This window comes from Dromiciops gliroides, chromosome 4, assembly GCF_019393635.1.
Source record: "Dromiciops gliroides isolate mDroGli1 chromosome 4, mDroGli1.pri, whole genome shotgun sequence".
In the NCBI taxonomy this organism is placed as follows: Eukaryota; Metazoa; Chordata; class Mammalia; order Microbiotheria; family Microbiotheriidae; genus Dromiciops; species Dromiciops gliroides.
Genome location: NC_057864.1, coordinates 17,593,798 through 17,619,855, shown reverse-complemented (window position 1 = coordinate 17,619,855; position 26,058 = coordinate 17,593,798). Strand labels below are relative to the sequence as shown.

Sequence of the window (26,058 nt, the reverse complement as noted above, 5' to 3'; positions counted from 1 at the left end):
AAAAGGAGCATTAAAATGTAATAAATATGAATAGCAAGGAGTTTCAAAGCTCTCTGAAAAGTTTCTCAAAGAGAAACTTTCTAGCATGACTGATTGTCACCGCTAAATCCATCTCGGAGAAAATTTTTACTATGCCTTGCCTTGGACTTCTACGTACAAACATTGATTGGCAGATAAAGGTTCTGGATTTGCCAAATTGGCGGGCATGCCCTGGCCACCCCACAAGTAACGGGGTCAAAGCTAGAGCAAAGTGAGATATGCCTGCTTTGAAACCCAGCTAAGGTTAACCTACAGCCGTTTGTCCTCCCCTGGGTAAATTTGTCTTCCATTGGCCATCTCTGATGAATTTGAACACTAGGCCTCACTCACTAAGAAGACCCGCTGAAGTGATGTTGAATCAATGCTAACATTCTTTAACTTGACCTTTCTCTTCGTTCTCCAGTAGGGTGGTTATACCGGAGTCCTTTCTCCGTGGCTCCTTCCTTTAGTAGAAAACTTTTGGTGTATGTGTACAAGCGATGTCTAATCACAGTTTTATTGTGAATATTTTCTTAGGGAAACTTTTTTTTTTTGGTTTCCATTGGGTTCGAGATGCAGATACACATTTATTTTTATTTTTATTATCTTCATTAGGATGAATTTCATCCCTTCATTGAAGCACTTCTGCCCCACGTCCGAGCGTTCGCGTACACGTGGTTCAACCTGCAAGCCCGAAAACGAAAATACTTTAAAAAACACGAGAAGCGCATGTCAAAAGAGGAAGAGCGAGCGGTGAAGGATGAGTTGCTAAGTGAGAAACCTGAAGTCAAACAGAAATGGGCATCCAGACTTCTGGCCAAATTACGGAAAGACATCCGACCTGAGTATCGTGAGGATTTTGTTCTCACTGTTACGGGGAAAAAGCCTCCATGTTGTGTTCTTTCTAACCCAGACCAGAAAGGCAAGATGCGAAGAATTGACTGCCTTCGCCAGGCAGATAAAGTCTGGAGGTTGGACCTTGTGATGGTGATTTTATTTAAAGGTATTCCACTTGAAAGTACTGATGGAGAGCGGCTTGTAAAGTCCCCACAGTGCTCAAACCCAGGGCTGTGTGTGCAGCCCCATCACATAGGAGTTTCTGTTAAGGAACTCGATTTATATTTGGCATATTTTGTTCATGCAGCAGGTAAGTGTGGTGGCAGCCAGATACTGTTCTACTTTTATTTATTTATTTACCCATCTATTTTCCTATTATCCTAATGACAGCCAGCTCTGCAGATGTATTTTTGGTGAGGAGCCTGCTGCAAATGAAGGGCAGGCAGGTAACTTCAAAGAGGCCCAGACCAGAACAGAAAGGCATTAGCAGCAGTCCTTCCCCTGCATTTAGGTGGGAAACTGTAGCCTTGAATGAGTCCTCATGCCCATGAGTTCTCTTGGTAAGTAGTTAGCAAAGCAGGTTGTCTTCCTGTAGGTGCGCCCAAAACACACTAAATGATATTGACCAAAACAAGCAATGATGGCGAAGAGCTAACAAAGGGCGTATTTGAAGTATCAAATGAACGAGTTTAAAAAGCACGGGAGTTTGTTTCTGAGGACAGATTCTTAGTACTTCTCTACTAGAACTTTCTGAAGCCCACTCTGCCCATTAAAAAAAAAAAAAGTTGAGTCATGACCTATCAAATTACTGCTCTTTTATGCTGGAAAAATATGAGTATAGACATTTGGGAGCTGCGTGTTTGGAAAGCCTATTTTTTTAAGGAGCTGGGCAAAAAATATTCTCATGAGTAATTGACAGAGAAGCTAATGTCATTAAGTAGTCAGTCTGTGCAGTTCGGACCATCCCGAGGTTGGGGATTGATTTAACTCAGATTGCTTCAAAAAGGGAATAAGTTGGTGTTGTCTTTTATAGACTCCTTGAAAAAAATAAAAGAATGCTTTGCTAGAGATTCTGCTGGAGATCTGGAGTGGCAGCCTGAAGGGAACGTATTGAGAGTTGCATGAAATAATGCATTTGTATATTCTCCTTTGGTCTTGCTTTAGACAAAAGGTACATTGTGTTATGTGAAAGCTCAAGTCTTGTGTAATTTGTTGACTTTTCATATGTACATACCGGTCTTGCTAGATTACCATCATGGCCAGATGGAAGACTGAAAGTTGTGGAATCCTATGAATTGGTTATTTCATCTATCTACTTATCCATATGTCTATTTGTCTGTCTGTCTATTTATCTATCCATCCATCCATCTATATTTCTATCAATTTATTTGCATATTTCATTTATTTACTTATCTATTAATTTATTTTCCTGAGGAATATAGAAAAAAACCCCAGAAAACCCACACTATACTATTTTGTGGGGACTTTTGGTGACCTAGAGAAATATGAAATTTTTTCTTTTAGGAGACATTAGGTCACAGGACACTATCAATGTATACTTTAAGAACATATCATTGGTGTCTTCAGCTCTTTTCTGCATGGAATTCTGGAGGGACGTTCCATGCGAATTCAGTGATCTTTTGGACCCCACAAACATTGATGTAGGGGAGGTGAATATTTCCCAGAGTTTCATCTCTAAGGTGTCATGATAGTCACATTATCAAAGATTTTCTTGGTAAGATGGAAAGTGTATGTGCATTGACCAGTATGGAATAGCATAAAATAAAAACTTAAGTATGCCAAGGTGATCTCTTTAGCAAAACCCAGATATTTTTAACCTTACAAAGCCCCTTTATTACCAGTGTATAATTTAAATCTCTTTGTATGGACAAGTTAATATGGAGATGATGGTAGAGAAAAAGGCAAGTTTCTCTCATTTTACACATTCTCCCTTGGAGGGGAAAAAAAGACTTATTAACACCATGGTCTACACTTATCATGACCCATCCTGTCTTATGGTCACCTGTTAGAGATTTTAAAAACCTAATAAATACTTTGGTTTGACCACCTTAGAAATTTGAGTTGACCAACAGGTGAAATTGATTGTGACATATATCCTTCCAAATAAGAGAGCAGTGGGCTAAATTTGGTACGTACCTCAAACATTCAACAAATTAAATATCCTCTTGGAGTTAAAAACACTAAACTTATCCAAGCTCTTTCCATTCTTTACATGCCATTTATTGATTCTTTTCCATGATATCATTGTTCCAGTGGACTCTGCCATCATATTTGCCAGCAGATCCTCCTATTTGGGGTGGGGAGGTTAGAATGTGTATATGTTAGGGACTAGGGGAGAATACGTTTGTAAAATGACATTTAGAATGGTTGTGGGTTGTATTGCACACTCTAGGCCTCTGGAAGATTGATTGGGAACATCACAGATCAGGCTACCTTTCAATTTGGTTTTCTTGATGTATCCCAGAATCCTCGGCAATGCCTGAACAGCGGCCAACTCGGCGGCCATTGGTTCATACAGGCCCGCAGTCATGGCAGCTTCTGCTGTGTGCGCGACAGGAACGTTGAAAAAGAAAATATTAAGGGCCCTTTGTCTGAAAACGTTTTAGGCTGGATCTAAGAGAGTCCGAGACCTGTTATTTATGGAAGGGAAGTTGCCAATTCAAATATTAGGTAGGTTGGTCAACTTACATATAACTGATTTGACAAGCATCTGCTAGAATACTGAAGATTTGTAAACACTAAACAATGTTTTTACCTCCTTAAAAGTTTTGAGAACTTGCCAGTATTGGCAGGAGGCACAGACTCTGAAACGTGCCTTGAGCTATATGCCAAGACAATTGTGGTCTTTTTATCCAAAGCACTTATTTTTTTTTTTATCTCTCTTTCTCCCTCTTTAAAAAAAATTGAGTATCTGGTTCCAAAAATGCCTTTTTCTCGATGACTTCAACAGTGACATACTCCGTGCCTCCTAAAATGGACGCGGTAATTGTTGCTTAGCTCTCAGGCCTTTTCTTTGGTCGGAAATTGTAATCTTTGAGAGAACACACGTGTAAATACTTGAAGAATGCTTCTGCTAATGCAGATTCAATTATCTTATTAAAGGAACAATGATTTATTCTTTCTCAGACGCATTTGGATGCTGCAAAGTACAATACAGGATCTTGGTGCCAATTTTTTTTTTCTTGACGACGAGAAATGTTGGAGTTATGTGAATTTGATGTATTTTTTTTTTTTTAAGAAAACCAAAATGTAGTGAAATTTGAACACTGACTATGAGAGTTGGCATTCCAATTCATAGAATGGAAGTATTTTTTAAACCTTTGGTTTAGGCTACCTTGAAGTTCTCCTGCAGATCTTGGAGGTCGGAGGATGGTGTGGTTCTTCTTTGAGAGTCAAAGCTAATTTATGGCCAGACCAGCCCTTTAGCACATGATCTGTATCACAATCGACAATATCCCCGGCACGTGGCAAGGTCACAATTTCAGTTGTTAAGGTCATCACCTTAGCCACCAGGCATGTGACCTTTCAGATAAAGTTAACCTTTGTTCATTAGTAGGCACTCAACCGAGAACTTTCTTGAGTTTTTTTTTTTCCTTCCCCTAACTGCCCCAGTAGAACTTCTGCTAATGTAATCAGATGGTAGGAAAGATTCTGAATTGAGGGAGCTCCTCTGGGTGAGAGGTCAGACTTTTTAAGGACTTGTCTAGGGGATCGGGGTAGATGACTGTCTGTGGCCCCCTGGGATTTCTGACAATTGTCATTAGCTGGCATGGGAGGGAATTAAAGCTCCCAGACAGCTGTGTACAGATGTGTATGTAAGTATGTATGTATGTGTGGGAGAAGTTTTAATTTGGAGTCCTTTTAAGTCTTTGAATAAATGAAACAAATGAGATTATACTCTGTTTCATTTATGCCTTTGCTAATTTTTAAAACAATTTGGGAAGCCAGATCTTACGAATTGTAGAGTTGTTGTTGTTTTAAAGGAGAGGATGGAGATAATGATACCTGTGAAATGAATCTTTTAGAACTATTGTTACTCAAATGATATTACCATACACATGAAATACAAAAGCCTTAAAATTCTATCTATACACCTATCATCATTTCTTCCTCCTCCTCCTCCTCCTTCTCATTACTGTTTCCTATGCACCGTACTCGTGTCAATTTCCCCAGGATCATAGTATCCAAAATCGCCTTGACCTTCAACCTAAAAGATACCTTTTGGTTGCTCCTCTTTAGATATACCTGACTGTACACATCAATAGGAAATTTAGATGCCCTCGTTTAATACTAACTATAAACTAGTTATCACAACAGCAACAAAAACCTCACTTTATGGTGCTTTATGATTTACTAAGAGCTTTCTTTACTTTGTTCTATTTTGACTTTCCACCAAATCCTGTGACGCAAGTGTGGTTATTACCCACCTTGTCCAGCTGGGGAAACCAAGGCTTAGGAGTGAGCTGCTATGGCCAGGAGGTGGGATTCGGACCCCCTATACCCCAGATCTCTGTTTTTCTTTTTGCCCGTATTTGTATGCCCAGTGCTCAGCAAGTGCCTAGCACCCAGTAATCATTTAATATGTGCTTGCTGCCTTGCCTTGTAATACAGAAGGGGCATGTCCTCCTCGTAGAGGTCAGTGTTTGTGAGCAGTTGTTACTGGTAGTGATGCCGTTGGCCCCTCTCCCCTTTCTCTGGTGGCAGCACTGGGCAGTGAGTTTGGTGGGCATCTGAGTTAGGAAAGAGCTCAGGAAGATCCCGAGCGTCACTGAGAAAACTGTCCTGACATCCTAGAAACCCTGGTAGGGCCTCATTAAAGTATTTACCTGTCTGGATTTTGCACCACACACCTTCTCACCAATACCATCACATGAGCCCCCCAAGGATGGGGCAAAAGCTAATTTGAAATAATTCCAATTGTGCCCTGGTTTGTCTCCAACTTGCCCCATCTTTGTGCATTTAAGACTCAGGTCCAATTCTTCCATTCTGATGCATTTTCAGATGATTTCTTTTGGCTTCTTGATTGTCATTCCTTCATATAGTATTATAGAAAGCCGTGATATGCAGCTAGACCAGATGGCCATGTTGACAGATTGAGAATCCACTTCCCACTGCTAAAGAGCAGGTGTAAGATCAGGAGTGTGTGTGTGTGTGTGTGTGTGTGTGTGTGTGTGTGTGTGTGTGTGTTCATGCATGCATGTACACATCCAAGTTGTGTGTAGAATGCTCCTTAGAATGGTATGCAGTGATCAAAATACAAAATTTCAAACTCATTCTCCACTGATTGATTTAACACCTTAAATGATAAACAGCAACAGGGGCCCATTATAAATCTTGTTTTTCCTATAGGGATAACAAAAATAATGTGTTTATGTAGTATGTTAAAGTTTACAAAGTGCTGGCCATATGTTATATAATTTGTTCTCCATAACAACCCTGGGAGTTGTTATGATTATTTCCCTTTTACAGATGAGGGAAGAGATCCAGTGATTTTGCCTTGGCTTACACAGCTAGGCAGTGTCTACAGTCAGATTTGAACTCAGATCTTCCTGACTCCAAGGCAAGCTGTCCTAGTCACCAAATAGAATTCTCTCATAGTTTTGCCTGCCTACAGTAATGTCAGATCCAGGGACTTTTTTTTTTTTTTTTTGAGGTACAGGAATGGCATCTGAAGTATAGAAATCTCTAGCTACAAAAAAAAAAAAAATCCTTCAATTGTTACTGTTGTTCGGCTCTGGGTCCTTGGAAAGTTGTTTGAAGCAATGAGAAGGAAATGAATTGCCTGGGGTCACATGAACAGGGCATGAACCCCTAGTCTACCCTGACTCTGAGGTTGACTCTCTACCCACTTGGCCACACTGCTTCCTTTGACCAGATTCCTCTTTAAAACTCCTAAAACATCCAGAGAGGTGTGTGTTCACGTTTGTCACCGAAGGCTGGCATTGGTCAGAAAAGATTGTGAGGACTCTTGTGACCCTGGGAAGGTCAATTCACTACCAGAGTCCTCAGTTTCCCCACCTGTAAAAGGAGAAGGTTGGCGTAGACTACCTCTATTGTACCGTTAAGAATTTATGATTTCATAAGGACCTTTCCCAGAATTCTGGGTCCACGTCCTCACCCAGACCCAGAGGTGGGACTGCAGCAACCCCAGCGCAGACGATATTTTAGAAAGTTGATTGACCTAGTCCCTGAGGCATGGGCTAGGCAAATGGATTTTGGCAGTCATGGAAGCTAGCCCAGGGCACAGCTGGGCTTTTCTTCCCATTGTTGCCAAGAGGGCACATTATCCGGCAAACCCCAACCCCAAGCAAGAGGATGCCGTGTGATGGCCACCTGTTGGCAGCCTCATCAAGGCCCCTTTTAATGACCCTTTGTCAATAACTAGCATTCACAGTTGACAGACCTGACTGAAGTTGACTTTTGATACTCTAGGTGATTTGAGGACAAAATTTCATGTATGTGAGTATGTATATGAGTGTATGTGTATATGTATGTATATGGGCACATGTGTATATCGTATAGACACATATACACACTCAAACACCTGTATGCATATGTTGCCCAACATGTATATGTACACATACATATATGTATATATTTCTGTACCATGTGTATGACACATGCCATTGTACAAACTTTAATGTACTATGTGAACACTAGCTATTATTATTATTACTCCCATAGAGAAAAGATTTATAACTGGCTCCTGTAGGTGTATATTATTTAAGATGCTAACTCTACTACTCAAGCATGACTTAGACACTTGATATTTTGATCATTGCCTTGCATTCCTAGGAGCATCCTACACACAACTTGGATGTGTACATACATGAACACACACGCTCTCCTGACAAATACACCCATGGACATACATGTGTGTATGTATAAATAGATGTCTTTTTTCATTTTGTTGGGGAAATGGCATTCCTTCTGGGACAGAGAGAATGTATCTGTCCCAGACAAGGAGAGAAGGGACCAACCATTCAACCTCCACGGCTGGAGCTCTTGCATGGAGGTCAGCCTGTTGAGAGCGATGAGGTCTGCGTGTTGAGGAAGAAAATTTCCAAGTTCTGTTGGCTGGCTTTGCCTTCCCGAGTTACTGCCCTTTTTATATTTCCCTTCTTTTCCACCCAATGATGAACAGCATTAATTTAAATCTATTTAAGGCGAGTGTGGGAGAAACCACAGGCTTTGTTGTGGTCGCTGCTGTACACAGTAGGGCTGGGTGTTTCCCTTGGTGTAGCCCTCAAGCCGCTTGCAGAGGGCCCAGAGCAGCGGGCCTGCCTTTTAAGTCATGCACAGAAGCAGGAGCCGGCCTAATTGTTCACAAATGTCAATATGGATTATTGAAAACAATTTGGAGAATTGGATGAGGAGATGAAACGCACAATAGGAGGATTCAGCTGCAGGACTGGGCCTAGAACTTGTTTTTTTTTACTGGCCATCACTGTTTTTCCTGAGGAATAGATGTGTGCTGGCCGAAGAGTGTGGTAGAGGGGATGGTTGTTACTCTGAAATTGATCAGGCATTGAAAGTCTGGTGGTCTGGTGTAGGGTGTGTGTGTGTGTGTGTGTGTGTGTGTGTGTGTGTGTGTGTGTGTGTGAGAGAGAGAGAGAGAGAGAGAGAGAGAGAGAGAGAAATGAGAGTGAAAGAAAATGAGAGAGGGGCAGCTAGGTGGCGCAGTGGATAGAGCACCGGCCCTGGAGTCAGGAGTACCTGAGTTCAAATCCGGCCTCAGACACTTAACACTTACTAGCTGTGTGACCCTGGGCAAGTCACTTAACCCCAATTGCCTCACTTAAAAAAAAAAAAAGAAAATGAGAGGGTGGAGGTGGGGGTAGGGGTGGTGAGAGAGAATGAGAGAGAGAAATGAGAGTAAAAGAGAAAATGAGAGGGTAGGGGTTGGAGTGGTGAGAGAGAAAGAGAGAGTGAGAAAATGTGTGTGAGAAAGAGGGAGAAGGAGAAAGTAAGTAAAAGAGAGAAAGTGTGTGTGTGTGTGTGTGTGTCTAAGCACATGTAGCAAAAAGATTCCTAGAACGTTAAATCCGAGGGTCCACCTGGAGATGCTCTGAAAAGTTTCTTGCTCTTCCTTCATCTAAGGGATGACATGAATATTAGAGAGCCCGGGTGGACTTGGAAACAGGAAAGATCTGGGTTTGACTCTTACATCATCTTTGATGCTTACTAGCTGTGTGACCCCCAAGTGAGTAATTTAACCTCTCTGATCCTCAGTTTCCTCATCTATTCATTGGGAATGTTTGTAAATCACTTTGTTTTTTAAATGAACTTTTACCTTGTTCTTTCTTTCTTTCTTTTTTTTTGAAAAATAGCACCAACATTTCTCTTTGTGCCCATTCCTTTTCTCCATCGCAAAGATCCTTATAACAAAGAGGATTTCAAATAAAAGTTCAGCACAATGACAGTATTAGCCCGATATTAAATGGAGTGTTCCATCTCCATGGGCCTCCCCCTCTGCAAAGAAGTTGGCTGGGGGTTGTGAGACAAAGACACTTGGTAAAGCTGTAAAGTCCTACAGAGATGTGGCTCTTCCTATTGTTACTTACTTAGGAAACCATCCCTTCATATTCTTGCATAGCTTGGCTTCAGAAAAAGGCAGTAGTTGGGGCTGATGAAGTCATGGTTTGATGGCATATAAGAGGATTCCATCCCTTAGGAAAGGGAAGTAAGGTCTTATTAAAGGCTTTTCTGTTGGTTCCCAAGAATTGACTGGAAAATATCAGAGCAATTCTATGTCCCCCTCCTTATACCCTGTGTGACCTGGGGTATATCACTGCCTCTTTTGGAACCTCAGTTTCCTCACCTGTAAAGTGCAGGGGGTTAGACCAGATGATTTCTAAACTCTATTCTCACTCTAAATGGAGGACCCCTTTTTGCCTAACCCTAACCCTAACCCTAACCCTAACCAGAACTCAACCAGAATGCTGAAGTTGGATCATTAACTAGAGACACTCATTTCTTTCAAAGGCCTTAATCCAGGCGTCTTCCTGACTCTCCACAAGGCTTCTTCTCCATTCATACTCTTTCTTTCTCTTTTTTCCACCCAGTTAGTTCCTAGAAAAACCTTTCCCATGGTTTGGTGTGGTAACCCCACATGGCACAGTGGTATATTTTTCCTCCTGGACTTAACTCCTTTTTTTGTCTGTGTCTTCCTGTGCCTGGCATAGTGTCTGGCCCCTGGTAGGTCTTTCATAATGACGCCATTGGTTGGATGATTGATTTAGTGATTGATCAAGCCTTAATTAAAGAGGAAAAAATCATGATAAGGTTCATGGTGGACCATAAGGTGACTTTCCAGAGAGGGGCCACTTTCTTTCCAGTTCTAACTGGATTCAGAAGGTTCTAGTATAGAAGAAACACTAGCAAATTCGTGTCTTTAGTGCAAACCTCAGTGAAGATATAATCCTAAGAAAACACTTGATTTGTGGTGGTGTTTGATGGTTGTTGGGTCCTAGGATGTAGTGCAGGCTAATCCAGATCATTAATTAAGAAGGAACCGGAGGCCAAGGGGAAAATGTGTTTCAGTTATTTTTAATCTTAGGATTATAGATCCAGGGCCAGAAGTGACCTCAGTGGTCATCTCGTCTGCCCCCATGCCCATTTTGCAGAGGGGAAAGCTGAGGCCAAAGGAGGGGAAGTGACTTGTTCAAAGACCCCCAGGTAGTAAGTAAGCATGAAGAGGGAGGGATTTAAACTGAGGTCCTTGGACTCCAGTGCCAGGACACCTTCCCTTTTATCATCCTGCCTCCTATATTTTGGAGAGCTTTAATTTCCTTCTACTTAATGACGTCCCCCAACTCCCCTCATCTTGCACCCACCCTCTATAAAAGGAGATTGGAGATTGGTGGGGAATTTGTCATATATAAGCATAGGAGTGAATGAATGAATAAATGAATGAGTGAGTGAAAAGGCATTTATTAAGTGCTTCTTACATGTCATGCACTGGTGATAGCAACAGTATCTCTTCTTGAGGGGTTTACACTCTATTTGGGGGAAAAGGTATATAAGAGAAAGTTTAGCAGGGCAGCTAGGTGGCACAGTGGATAAAGCACAGGCCCTGGATTTAGGAGGACCTGAGTTCAAATCCAGCCTCAGACACTTGACACTTACTAGCTGTGTGAACCTGGGCAAGTCACTTACTTAACTCTCATTGTCCTGCAGAGAGAGAGAGAGAGAGAGAGAGAGAGAGAGAGAGAGAGAGAGAGAGAGAGAGAGAGAGAGAGAGAAGAAAGTTTAGCTTCAGGACAAACAGAAGGACAAATCAAAGTCCTTGGGGATACAGTGGTGGCTTAGATTGCAAACTCCCCCCCTCTCCCCCCTGTTTTTTTAATTCCTTTTAGTTATTTATTAAAATATAAGGTCCTTTACCCTCTTAACCTGTCTTTCTCGCCGTCTTTTTTTCCCCAAAGTAACTGATAGTTGAGATTCTTTTGTGTTGAATTCATGTCTTATCAGTCACACGGTGAGGTTTCATCTTAGTTAGAGAGGATGCCATTGGTCCTGAGCCTGTCAGCCTCGGGTTAGCGTCTGGAATGGATTGAAGCTCTTCCTTGTCTTCAGATCATAGATCTGTGTTTCAGAGGCCTCCCAGTGGTCCTGGATATTTTGCCATATTATTCTGAAAGCCACTGGTTTCAGTAAAACTTCAGGATGTCAGCTGGAATTAAGCCTTAGAGGTGGGTATTGTTATTCCCAATTAACAGAAGAGGAAACTGAGGATCAGAGAGATTAAATGACTTGCTTGGGGTCACACGGCTCTTAAGCAGTAAAAACATAGGAATCAAAGCCAGATCTTTGCTGTCTCCAAGTTCCCAATGACATTTTACTTTGAGAAGAGGCATGTTTACTAAGCATTTCCATACTTGTCTCCTCTGGTTCTCACAGCCCTGTGAGATGGCCAGGACAGGTGGTATTCTTCCTGTGTTACAGAGAAAAAAAAACCTGAGTTCTAGAGTGTTGACATGACTTGCTTGGGACCTTGTAGAGAATAACCTTTAGACCCAACACTTGGGTCTGGAACCAGATCTTCCTGCTTCCAAGTCCAAAGCTCCTTTTGTTGTTGAGTTGTCTTTAACTCTCCACGATCCCATTTGAGGTTTTCTCGGCAAAGATACTGAAGAGGTTTGCCATTTCCTTCTCCACCTCATTTTACCGATGAGGAAACTAAGGCAAACAGGTGAAGTGACTTGCCCAGGGTCACATAGCTAATAAGTGTCTGAAGCTGGATTTGAACTCATGAAGATGAGTCTTCCTGATCCTAAACCCAGCTCTCTATTTACTATGCCCCCAGATGCCCCCGTGCTCATTACCATTCTTTTTTTTTTTTTTTGGTGAGGCAATTTGGGTTAAGTGACTTGCCCAGGGTCACACAGCTAGTGTTAAATGTCTGAGGTCAGATTCGAACTCAGGTATTCCTGAATCCAGGGCCGGTGCTCTATCCACTGCACCATCTAAATGCCCCTCATTACCATTCTTAATGTTAACAGTAGACACAATTCTGATATCCCTTCATATTTATGGAGCTATGAACTCTGTTTTAGCATGTTATAGACATTTTTAGACTCCACCTCATGGAGCATGGCCTCATGTGAATTGATTTCTTAAAACCAATTTGAAAATATCCAGATTTTGAGAGGAGAAGATGTAATTGTAGGAAGAGAATGTTGATGACTTCAACTGAGTTTCATATGGAGAAAAGAGAAAAGGGAAGCGGGGACAGATTTAATTTTAATGCATTTAAATGACTTGATGTGAGCAGCTTGGGGTGTTTTTGCTACTACAGACTTCCACAAGCTTAGCTATGAATGATTTCAGTGCAAAAGTGAAAAGCCCTGCCTACTACCCTGGATTGTGAGACTATGAATGCTTAGCTTGTCTGGGAAGATGATTTATGTGACATTCTTTTGTGTGAGTTATAGTTATTTATGCCTGTACATTGAGGGCAAATTTGAAAGGAACCTGCTAGGTTGCTGTCAGCTGATGCCTAACTGTTTCGGCAGTCTGGTAGGGATCTTTTTCCTTCTTCCACACCAGCCCTTGAGCCCACCCCTGCCGTATTATTTATCTTGAAATATATTGATGAGCCATTTGTATCCCCAGTGCTTAGCCCAGTGTCTGGCATGGAGTAGGCCTTTAAGAAGTGCTCATCGACTCATGAGTTTGCCCATTTTCAGGAAAGGGCCAACTGAGATCATGGGATCCAGAGCCAGAGGACCTCTCATTTTATTGCAGAGGAAAGGAAGACCCATGGAAGGGAAGGTCACAGAGGAAGTAAATGGCCGAGCTGAGCACCTTTTCCACTATCCCACACTGCTTTTTGGTCCATGGACAAAAAGCAACCTTGATCCCTTAAGGGGCCAGGTGGTAGAGAGATATTGTGGTATGAGGGATGGAGGGGTTGACTTAGAATCGGAAAGACCTGGTGACGAGACTTGTAATGTGGGAGGGCACAGGCAATCATGCCATCCTCTTGAGCCTCAACGAGCTCTTCTGGAAGTGAGAATAGTACCCTTACAAGCCCCATCAGGAGGCCCAAATAAGAATCCATGTTCAAGGTGCTTTGCCAACTTTTATACACCAGTTGCTGTTGTAACTGGAATCAATAAATAGGATCAGGATGATAGAGTCGGGAGCATGTTATAGGAAAAGCATGCTGCATTAGAGGCTGCTCTGCCTCTCACGTTGTCACTCGTGTGACCTTGGGTAAGTCACTTCCATTCCCTCCGCCTCAGTTCTTCTTCTGTAAAATGTGCGGGATTGGACTCTGTGGCCCCTGAGGCCCTTCCCAGCGATTCTCGACCACCAGTCAGCAGTGTCCAACCCACCACATGCATTTTTATGTAGCAACTAAGTGGCCACTCAGTTCTGGTGGGAAGTAGACAGATTTGGTTTTTTCAGAGTTTATGGTTGTATAGATTCAGTTTGGTTGTATGTGTGTATTTTTTTTTAAAGGAGACTCTTCCCTATGATCTATGGCCTGTGGGGTGGGGGGAATGAAAATGCCAATAAAGAGTCCTTTTTTTTAATGAAGACTCTTTAAAAATTGTATGTCTGTCTGTGGAGCAGCTGCCATTGCCAGGCTGCTGTCTCTGTTGCTATGGTTTGGGTGCCTTTTTTTCCCCCTTTTTGTAAATGTGTCAGAACCTGATTGGGCTGCGCAACCCGTTCCTATGATTGGGTGAGATGTATCTATGGTGAGTCACAAAATCTCCTCTGATTGGTTGGATTTGGGACAGGGAAAAATAGTTGGCATTGGATGGCCCAGGAACCGTGGTGCTATATTGTTAAATCGAATTTATCGGTTAAAACTATGGACCTGCTTTTTAGGGTGTGAAATTTGGTAGAGGTAATTTTCCCTAATCCACCAGCCCTGTCCCCCTCCCTCATCATTTTATGGTACCGAGTCTAAAGAGGTCCCTTTACTAGAGCCATATAACTGTGAGAAGGGATGGCGTGTTAGACACACAGGGGCCCATCACAGGCAGGGCCAAGCCTTCCATTGCCTCTCAGGGGATCTGACTCTGCGGCACCATTGGGGAGACAAACTCCCATTGCCTTCTGAAATGACTTGGCTGCAAAAGGGTCATCTGATTAAGGTCAAAGGGCGGGAGGGCCGCGGACAGATGGATTGTACTGTTGAGATGGTGCCGAGCACAACCTCATGGCAAATTTGAATGTTTAGTGAAACTGAGGGTTGATGAGAGCAACTAAAAATGAGATATTGAGACTTTCTCTGGATTCTTGGGATAGGATTCATTTTGCATTGAGACTGCTACAATAAATAATCTTCATGTCGATGACCTGCTTTTTGCTTTTTTCTCTTTGGGGAATAACAGAAGTTTGGGCTGCGGGCTCAGCATTTTGAGATTTTTTTAAACATTAGTTACTATTAAAAATACAAAGTGAAATGTATATATATATATAAAACCCAATGTGTCTTTACATTGTTCAAAGGGAACAGTATAGTAGAAACTGCTGGACCTAATGTCAGGGCAAGATGTGGGTTCAAATCTCACTCCAAGCACTTCTGGAATCTCTCTGGGCCTTAATTTCCTCATCAGTAAAGTAGGCAAAATCCAAAGTCCCAAGATTTTTGTGAAGGGCAGATGAGAGAATGTATGTACTGCACGTTGTATGATTTAAAGCACTATATACAGATCATCTATTATTGGGAGGGAATATATTTGAAGTGCCTTGCAAACCTTAAACTACTTTGTGACTATCAGTTATTTTTATCATTGCTATGAGATAGTAGATTTTGAGTACTTTGTGAACCTTAAACTGTTAGGTAAGCACTGGTTAATTTGGTCTGGTTCTGAGATTTCAACAACGTGGGGAATTTCTGGTGTGGAAATGCCCTCTACTGATGCCGATTGGCAACTCCTCTGACACTTAGAGTATTAGAGAGCTAACTGCTGCTTAATTGAAAAAAAATACATTAAAAATTCTGAAAGGTTAGGGGGCAGCTAGGTGGTGCAGTGGATAAAGCACTGACCCTGGATTCAGGAGGACCTGAGTTCAAATCCAGCCTCAGATACTTGACACTTACTAGCTGTGTGATCCTGGGCAAGTCACTTAACCCTCATTGCCCTGCCCAAACAACAACAACACGAAAAAAATTCTGAAAGATTTAATGATTTGACCAGAGTCTCACATCCACTGGGCATCCAAGTCATCTGAGAGTCACATCTTCCTGACACCAAGGGTAGGCTTCAATGCACTCACTACACCTCATGTGGGAGAGAAATATACATAGAATGGACATCCTGGAATAGCCCCGGATATAAGATAACGTAGGGAGGTTTCATAAAAATATTTATGTAAGTGGTAGTTGTCATTATTTTTTATTAGTTTGGGACCTTATTTCATCCATATAGGGAACTCCCCAGTGAAGATATTTTATCTACCAATGCATGTCAGCAACTGGTTTGCAGTTTACAGTCTTAAGGTTGGTGGCTCAGGATCCCTGAGAACTGAAAGGACTCACATAACCAGGCTGTGTCAGGGGTAAGATTTGAACCCAGGTCTTCCTGGGTCCAAGGATGGCTCTTCAACCATTGCTACCTGTTGTTATAATTATTATTGTTTCCTTTCTTTTCATCCTATATTCAGTTGGATTAAGAGAAATGGAGAGATGTGGTCCTGGAACAATCACTAGCTCTGCTATTGTGCTTCTGTATTGAATGTATGGGGGACTATTTTGCAGGTGGATTAAATGATGGCTTTAAACAAACAAACAAACAAATGAGATAAACAAACTAGGATGGGCTCTCAGGGTGACTTGCAGATAGGGTGCTATGGACCGCACCCTGCTCCCCTGTGTTTGGGATCTCTTCCTATGGGTTTCTGTACTTTGAGAACTTTTCATTTCCTGTTGTTAGAATGTAATGTGTATTTAGTCTGACATCGATTAAAAGTGTTCTTAAATTGGGCCGTCAGCATCATTATCATTTTTATATGGTTCTCATCTTTTTTTTTCATGAAAAAAGGCAACATGTTTTAAGGTCCAAGTACCATACAAGTGCTTATTATTATCATCACTGTCGTTGTCAGTGTAGGAAGTGAATTTTTACTAGTTCAAACTCTTCATTTTACACGTGATGAAAGTAAGGCAGGAGAGGTGCCGGGTTTTGTTCAGGTTTGGACAGGTAGCGTGGGAAAAGACCAGCGATCGGAATTTGCATAAGGAGACTCTGGCTTCTTCAGCCTCTCTACGCATTTTGGTGGAGTTCAAATAGAAAGGGCCAGAAGAGAAGTCCTTTCGTTATGAAAAGATCGTTCTGGAAATAAACACGCTCATGACACAGAAGGGAGGCCATTGTTTGATGGGTGACGTTTAGGGTGAGGACATAGTTTCCTTTTTAGAACATCTGATAAAAAATGGACTGAGTCGTACTTGTTTCGGGGTAGGGAGGAATTCGTTCGGTTGCTTCTCTCATATATTTCTTTCTTTTTAGGGGTAGATTGTCTGCTTTAGGAAAAACAGTTTCAAGTAACTTCTGAGAATGGCTTCTTTGTAACTGGATGCCATTAAGAGCATCACTATTGTTGGGAGTTCCTGTCGGGAAAAGATAGTGGGTCCTTGCCGTATTCCATTGTTCGGTCTCTTAGTGGCTTCACTGGGAACTTTGTGGCGGTTTTGAATTCTCCGAACCAAGCGTCTCAGTGCTATCGGGAAAGCGTTCAGGAGTGGCTTGAGTTAAGATTTTCTGCCTTAGCTCTGTGCCTAGAGAATGGCCATCTGGATTTAGAAAAATCGGCTTTGAACTTGGCCTTTTGCCGTTCAATAAAACAAAGCCAGGAGGGATAGGGAGAAAAAGGGTGCCACCTCATGGGCCTTGGCTCCCGGGAGGGCCCTATGGAGAAAGAGGATATTGATGTTTTAAGTGCCCGGGCTCAAGAGTGTATTGTTCTTGACTTTTGCTTCCTAGACTCTGGAAAAAGATGAAGAATATGCAGAAACGGATAAATGTATCCCTTTGTAAAATCACCACCTACATTTCTTTTTAAGCTACTGAGACCCTTAATTTCCCGGAAAGGCCAGAGGTTTCCCCCAGAAGTCTTTGTGAGATGACAGTGAGGGAAACGGTCACTTTGGCTTGGGAAAAACTGATTTTATACCTAATGGAGAATCGAGGCGTGAGAGTGAAGCCATGGTGGTAGGTTCTCAGTTTGGTGACAATCAGAGAAACGCTTATGTTACGTTTGTACCAATGCAACAATGAAATAACCTGGGATGGGTTCCAAGGTGGGTCGACTTTATGCTGAATTCTCCTCTGTAACAGAATTAGAGTGAAGATACAGTGGAGGTATTAAATATGATCTAGATCTTGGAAGATCCTCAGAGGCTAATCACTTTATTTGAACTGTATGACCCTGGCCAAGTCATTTAACTTCTACCTACCTCAATTTCCACATCTGCAAAATGTGGATTAAAAACAGCAGTTGTGAGGAGAAAATGAGATAATATTTGTCAAGAGCTTTGAAACAGAGGCTAAAAGGAGGGGAAAATTACCCATGGCAGTGCAGACAATGGGCAGACCCATTGACTCAAAATTCATTGCTGGTTCCACTGCGCTTTTTAATTTTATGACAAGATAATGTTCTTCTCCTTCAGACAGATGTGGGATTGTCTGTTTGGAAACCTAACATTCGTCATGCGGGCCATTTTTGTATCCATGATCTCAAATGCTTCCTCATGTTCTAGTATTGTTTCAGATTTTCTCCCCATTTCGAGATAAGCGGGGAGTTTGCTAGCCAGATGACTTTGGATAAGGAATTTTTCCTTTCTGGGCCTCAGTTTCCTCATCATTAAGATGGGAAGAATTGGGCCAAAATAAAACAGCCTCTGAGCCAATTTGTTAATGGCTGAAATTAGTTCTTCCCCTCCCAGATGTTCAGTTGTGGCCATGGTGGGGCTCCCTGGAGATCTTTAAGGCTACCCTGCTTCTCTCTGGGATAGGGGCAGGAAAATTCTGCCCTCGGACAGAGGAGGATTTGGATTGAAATGACCTGGGACGCTTGTTCTAATTCTGTGATTTAGGCTTCCTGTGGTCTGCCCTAGAAGAGGCCTGTGGGGCATTCCAGACTAAGCAGGTTTACATTGGTCTCTTTCCTTTTGAATTCTTCTGAGAGTTTTTATTTATTTTTAATTTTAATTTTTTAGATGATCAGGTTTTGTGGTTTCATAGATTGTTCAGAGAAAAAAATAACTTTAATGTTTTTCCCTCCTGGGTCCATTTACCCAAATATATATTAACTAAATTTCTTCTTATTCTTCCCCAGTGAAAATGCAGGGGCTGCTGGGGATCTAGGCTGTCACTGAATCCCTTTGGGCCTCAGTTTCTTTTTCTGTAAAATGAAGGCATTGGACTAGATGAGTTTTCAGGTCCTTTCTAGCTCCCTATTTATGGCCCTATAAACGACTTCTCCTGTGGGGGTCTGTTTAATGTTTCTTGACTGTGACATTACCTGTTTTAAGGCCCCTCCCAGCTCTGACACTGTTGCCCCTCAGACCTAGTCTTTCTTCTGCTTTTACCTCACTGCGACAGCACTAATCAATAATTTCCTTAGCGTGCTTTCATTTCAGTGACGTGATGATGATCATTATAATGATGGTTAGCATAAAATTTTATTGTTAATAATAATTAGTGATGACAGTGTAACAGGGCCCTTAGGTTTACATAGGATGTTACATAAATCATCTGATACAGTCCTCCTAACCGCCCTCAGAGGCTGGTGATGCAAGACTTCGGATTTCCCAGTTTATAGGAGAGGAAAATGTTGCCCAGGGGGTGGTAAAAGGTCATAGGGCAGACCAGAGGTTCTAGCCCAGATCTCTGGACTCTCCAGCCCACTGTATACTCCCACTCTTACACTGCCCCCCCTTCACTATTCTACCTATAAGGGATCATCCACATTCTTTCAGATTTGGGGAGCTGAGGAAGTTACAATGGCAATAGTGATTAATAAAGAACTAGTAAGGCTAGGACTGACTCCTGGGACTTAATCTTTCTTAAACTTTACATTAAATAAAGCACCTAAGTTCCTATGGGACCTTCACCATACTTCAAATGAAATTATGTATGTATGTGTGTGTGTGTATATATATATATATATATGTATATATATGTATATATACATACACACACAAATATCTATACATATGTATGTGAGTATTTACATTTATATGGTACTTTGAAAACATTAACACATTATATACTGGCAAGTTATTATTATAGTTATTATTATTATTATTATAACATCTCATTTGATCATCCTGAAAGCCCTGTGAGGTAGACTGGGTGCAGCAGACACCATCATTACCCACATTATATCCTTATTTTGTAAGTGAGGAAATGAAAGCTTGGAGAGGTTAAAATAATTTGCCCCAGGTCAGGAATAATTTCGTTTCTGGCTCTGTGTCCTTAGCATCAAACAGAGGGCCGTGCCCAAAGTAAGTGCTTAACCAAATGATGGTTGAGGGAATGCTGCTTGAAGTAACAGAGGCCAGTCTGGAACCCCGGCCTCTCCTTGCTAGGTTTGTGGTCTTTCAGGCTTTGAGCCTCTACCTCCCTCTTAGCTGGACTCATAAGTTACGGCTGGGACAGAAGGGGCTTTATCAGTGACTACAGGACCAGCTTTGGCATAAAAAGTGCTCTGTAAGTGCAGAATTGTGAAAAGTATTTAATTCATTCCCCCTTCAGATTTATTACTGTGTGGGAGGCTGGAGACTGGAGTGTTTGAAGGGCTGGCCTCTGTCGTTCACCATGAACCAGGGAGCTGGCAGTTGGTACGGGGATTTGGGGGAGTCTCAACAGACCACTAGGAATGACTGGTGACACGGTTAAGGATTTTTTTAAATGTTGTTCTAACCCTTTCCCTGTGACCCATAAGGCAGTATCTACTGTTGAAACTCACCAGATATTAACCAGCTGGGAAACTTACCAGATAATAGGCAGCTTGGGAAATTTCCTGGTTAATAGCCAGCTCTTCACCCACCTCCAGCCCTCGATCCCTCACCATGACTGATTCTCTGCAACTTTAAGATTTTCAAAGTGTATGACTTAAATAAAATAAAAAACAAAACCAAAAACAACAGGATTCTTTCAACCAGCCCCAGAAGTTTTTTGTTTTTTGTTTTTTCCAAGGAAACGCTTCCTGGCATTTACATGGTAAGTGCTGAGGATATAATTACAAAGATGTTGTTAATGGCATCTTCAAGGAGCTGACTTTTTTTTTTTTTTTTGCGGGGTAAAGAGGGTTAAGTGACTTGCCCAAGGTCACACAGCTGGCAAATGTCAAGTATCTGAGGTCGGATTTGAACTCAGGTCCTCCTCAATCCAGGTCTGGTGCTTTATCCACTGTGCCACCTAGCTGCCTGATCCAGTTATTTTATAGCTTGGTTTCGTTTTGTTTTTTTAAATGTAAATTTTATGACTTGATTACTTAGGACATTTTTTTTTCTAAAGATTTTAAAAGAGATCCAAGAAGATCCAGAGTCCCAGTTTTTATTATTTGTTGCTTCTTTGGGAGCATTTTCTCTAAAAAAAAATTAACACAGGCATGATCTGAAAAAATATTAAGGACCATTTTGCTTATTTTTGAGAAATAAAGAATGTAGGAGAAAGTAAGAAGATAAAATCAACCCATTAGTCAATGAAATTTTTTTAAAAGGAAAGGGGAGCAAGGGAAATTGGGATTGAACCACTGTCAAATTATTGGATAGTAGGTAAATTCTTTTGGAAAAAAAATAACTCTGGCAAGGCTCAGTCCCTGTGCTAGGGAGGAAATCTCAAATCTTAGTTTTGTGGCTTCTTGGGGGGTTCAGGTCTTTTGAGAAATTTCACTCCAGATGGTGACTTGGGGTCCATGGACTGATCTGCTTCATCCCTTACAAAAAAGAAGCCTCAAATTGATATATCACCCTTCTCAAATGAGGGTATATTAGATTCAGACAGAAAAGGGCTTGTGGTGTGGTGTGGTGTGGTGTGTTGTGGTGTGGTGTGTTGTGGCGTGTGTGTGTGTGTGTGTGTGTGTGTGTGTGTGTGTGTGTATTAAACTGGACAGCTGCAGTGGTCTTTGGGGAAAGTGTGTCCAGATGGTGATGGGGGGTAGCACCAATACTACATGGTTGATAAATGGAATTTTTAAAAAATAAAAGAAGAAAATGAGTGGTGCTGAACTCCCTTTCCCACATAGTACTTTCCCTTCTTTGTTATAGCTCCTCATTTAATCAGAAAGTAGAATCTGCCCTTTCATTTGTAAGAGCTGGGCAGACGATCGGTCCTGTTGTTATTTCTGAAGACAGAGAGTGTGTCTGGTGTATTTCGAATGGCATGGGATTGTCATAGAGACTTACTCTGAGCTCTCTGAATAATATGGCTCAGGATTGGTCACAGTAACATGTGGAACGTCAGGAAACTCAAGACAGATTTCTTTGTTTTACAGTCAGTGAGAAGAGTGAAGGGAACTTGATACTGTTCACGGGATGTTAGCAGTCGAGATCCTCCAGGGAAAGGGAAAACCACGTTGTCTGCAGATTAAATAAACCATCTGTATACAAATATCCTCATCTCCCTGATGGTTTTATTTGGGAATATCTAGTCTTTGTATAGTTTGGGGGTGACTCATGCACGTGAGTCCTCAAGACAAAAAACTTGGGACCTTGTTCACTTTTTAGAGTGGAAAGAGAGCTGGCTTTTGGAGTTTGTTGGAACTGGGTTCAAATCCTACTGCTTACTTGCTGCGACCTTGGGCAAAGCACTTATGTTCTTTGAGCCTCAGCTCTTTTGTCTGTAAAATAAAAATGCCTTTCTCACTAGATTGTTGTGAGGATCAAATGAGATACTTTTTGAGCCACAAAATACCATATAAATGTGGAGTATGATTATTATTTGTAAAAATAACAACAAGAACATATTGAATTAAATTAACATCACACATAATTGTGACATATAGCGCAAGATTGGGAGCTCTTAACCATTTTTTGTGTCCTGGACCTCTTGGGCCATCAACCTAATGAAGCCTATAGACCTCTTCTCAGTCATGTTTTTAAATGCAAAAAACAAAGTATTACCAAGCAAACTAATTATACTGAAATACAGTTAAGCCACGTTTGCAGGCCCTAGGTTAAGAACCCCTGTTCTAGAGTAAGAGGTACTAGGTTCTAACCCTTCGTGACCTTGGAAAATGAGTTCACCTGCCTCATTTTCCTAATCTGTAAAATGAGAGGGCTGGACTGATGATCTCTGAGGTCTCTTCCAGCTCTGGAGTAATCTCCTCAAATACAGTGACTCCCTTTTGCCTTTGTCCTTAGCACAGTGCCTAGAACATTATAGTAGGTGCTTAATAAATGTTTATCTAATGAAGGAATGAATGTGCCTGATCTTCAAACTCCAGTAGATTGTAAATTACTTGAGGGCAGGTACTTCCTCGTTTTCATCAGTAATCTTCAAGCTCATCATAGTGCCTCACACATAGTAGGTGCTTAAAGCGGATAAACTGAATAGAAAAAAGTAGAATAGTATTTTTCTTGATTTTTGGTGTATCAGAGTGAAATTTAACCAACTCTGCCTTAATTCTGTTACCTTTCCCTCATTACTGAATGGAAAAAAAAAGTTTCTTTCATGATGAGCACTATCTAGGCTTGCTAGATGCCCACACAAACCTATTTTTATTTTGTCATTAGTCATTGATGATGACTATTTCTTGCATCTCCTTTTTTTCCCATGGGTTTCCAAGCAAGTGACCTCCTCTAGCTCTTTGCTGGACACCTGGGGATGGATAGGTGGCTCATGGTCAGAATTGGAATCCATTCTGCTTGGTGCTTCAAAGGCAAGCGAACAATAGTCCCGCATACAGTCCACCTCAGGCCTTCTTGAACTCTGTTGGTAGTAGCCAGAGTCAGAGAAAAAGATTAAAGATTTTTTGGAATTCTGAATTGCCCGTTGTCAGTTATGCTAGCCAGAGTCCTTTTTCTCCCTTTATTGATTGGCACAGATCAATGTTATTTTAGCAGTAAAGACTGCAAAAGAAACAAAAATCATCTTAAAGCTTATGCAGCTGCTTAAGAAAAAAAAAATTGGAGATTGGCAACTCTAGTTCCAGAGGCCAAGCTACCTTTCTGATTGTATGTCTCTGGAAAACACAACTATTTTGAAATAGGAGACACCGTGCCCAAAGATAGGAGTCTGTGAACATTCAGCTCCTGAGAGCTGGAGAAGTCACATAGAACAGAGCTCCAACAGGAGATGCTCACTTCCAGAGTGAGGGGGCCTAGGAAGGGAACAAAGGTAGCCACGTGGAATGCTTATTTCAGGAGAAGTTGTCTGTTTGATCCATGGCTGAATTTGAGCTTTCTCTAACTTCCCCACTGCCAAAAGGGAGTGATTCTTCTCTTTCATTCTTTCGGTCTGTCTCTGTTCTGTTTCTCCGTCTCTGTCTTTTTCTTTGTTTCTGTCTGTCTCTGTTCTGTTTCTCCGTCTCTGTCTTTTTCTTTGTTTCTGTCTCTCTGTCTCTCAGTTTCTGTCTGTCTTTGTCTGTCTATCTCTCTCTGTGTCTCTCCTTTACATTTCAAATCAATAGTTTTTCTTGAAATCAAGACCGTTACTGACCCATGCAGGTATGTGTGCATATTTCTGGATTCCCTAAAGAGACTTGGGGAGACTTCCCTCATCCATTCCAAGTACGTGGTGACCATTCAGACTGTCCATGAATTGTTCTGTCCCAAGTCCTACAGACTTGACCTTTCCCTGAAATCTTTGTAGGCGAGGGGTAATATGGAGTTGTTGGCTCATTGGTATGTCAAGAACGGGAGATTTTATTTCATGTTTTAGAATCTGTTAGAGTCAAGTAGAATTTGATTATCTAAAGCAGGAGTTCTTTTTTTGTGCCCTGGACCCCTCTGGAAGTCTGATGAAGCCTGTGGACCCCTTCTCCCCCTTCTCTCAATCATATTTTTGAATAATTGAAGGAAATGCTAGGTTTCATTTAGAAGTTGATAAAAATAAAGATGTAATTCTTTTTAACTCATCCAAGTTCACAGACCCCCTGAAATGTATTTGTGGAACTCTAGTGGGTCTGTGGACCCCAGGTTAAAAACCTTTAAACTAGGGGGAAAGGGACAGGCATGAATTTTATTAGAAGTTCAGTTTTCGGGGCAGCTAGGTGGCGCAGTGGATAGAGCACCGGCCCTGGAGTCAGGAGTACCTGAGTTCAAATCCGGCCTCAGACACTTAACACTTACCAGCTGTGTGACCCTGGGCAAGTCACTTAACCCCAATTGCCTCACTAAAAAAATTTAAAAAAAAAAAGAAGTTCAGTTTTCTATATGATTAAATATTTATACATATATGGTTTGCAATATGCTTTTCATTCATTATTTGAATCTTGAAACAGCCCTGTGAGATGGGGACTGTTATTTTCTAGGGGAGTAGACAGAGGCTCTGAGAATTTAGACCAGGGGCACACAGCTAGAAAGTGCATAGGATTCTAGATTGCAAGCTGGAAGGGATTGTAGATGTCATCTAGCCTGACCACCTCATTTAACATGAGGAAACTGAGGCCCAGAAGATTCACAGGGCTAGTGAGTAATCATAGTGGGATCCAAAATCATGTTCTGCTGACTCCAAGTTCAGGAGAAGCGTTCCACCTCTCCAGAATCCGATCCCTCCATTTCAGGTGGGCCATCTTCTTCTCCCATTTTGTATTGTTTTGGACTCCATCTCTGCTGGTAAATGTTCTGTGGGTGAATAGGAGTATGTATCATCACCCTGCAGTATGCAGACTGGCCCAACTACTTATCATAACTTAGAGAGGCCAGAGGCCCCCAGCTCTGCAAGTGTCCAAAGTCAGGATGAAAGTATCTGGCCCACTTCTGGAGAGAGAGGGTCTTGCATTTGCAAGCCTCCCAAAGCTTCACTCCGAGGCCCCTTTCATCAGCTCCAAAATACCCCAGCCTGTGTAATTCTCCTTTCTTTAATTGGAGACCTCTTGGTTGTAGGTAACACAAACCTCTCCAAGAGAAACAGGACCCAAGCAAAGATAAGACTCCCCCCCCCAACACATACAGCATTCATGTTTTTATTTCTCTAAGGCATGTTCATTATCAAAACCAGTCCACTGCAGACTTCTCGATCTGGACTCTTTTTACATATCTTAAAGCCCTGACTGGCTTCAACGAGGATAATGGAAGGATTTTTCCTTTTTTTTTGGCCGGGAGTTCTCTTTCTTTTGCATAAGAACATTAAAAATATTGAGAAACAAGAAATGATAATGTCAAATCATATGGAAATTAATTTGTTTTAAAAGGACCGGGAAAATCCTGCTTTGTGCTTTCACAGAATACTAAAAGGGGGCAAATCCTGCCCAGATTCTGTGGTGAGCCCTCAATGAAAACATTTCCAGTTGGTGGATGAAGAATGGAATGGAATGTGTTTCTTGACTTTGTCTCTTTTAAAATCCAAAAAGCGGCAGAGGGGCTAGCTTGCCAGACTATATGTTCGCAGAGTGCAAGGACGCATTGGGTTTTCCTGATGGGGTCCTCCTATTAAATAAGTCAAGAAACAAAGCCTTTTTGGGAGCCAAAGCAATGTCGATTCTTGCCCTCGACTGAGTGTTAATGTCTGAATTATGTAATTATAGAATTTGAGAATTAGAAGAGAC

The 26,058-nt window shown here is 41.6% G+C and overlaps 1 protein-coding gene across 9 annotated transcripts in view; it reads left to right on the top strand.

The window, feature by feature from the left end:
* The window catches only part of NFIA (nuclear factor I A), a 708,739-nt gene that overhangs the window by 257,365 nt on the left and 425,316 nt on the right, over positions 1-26,058 (top strand). For all 9 annotated transcript variants that reach the window (XM_044005161.1, XM_044005162.1, XM_044005160.1 and 6 more), the window contains exon 2: positions 634-1,165. In XM_044005161.1, the coding sequence (XP_043861096.1) occupies positions 634-1,165 (532 nt within the window). The remainder of the gene's footprint in view (positions 1-633; positions 1,166-26,058) is intronic.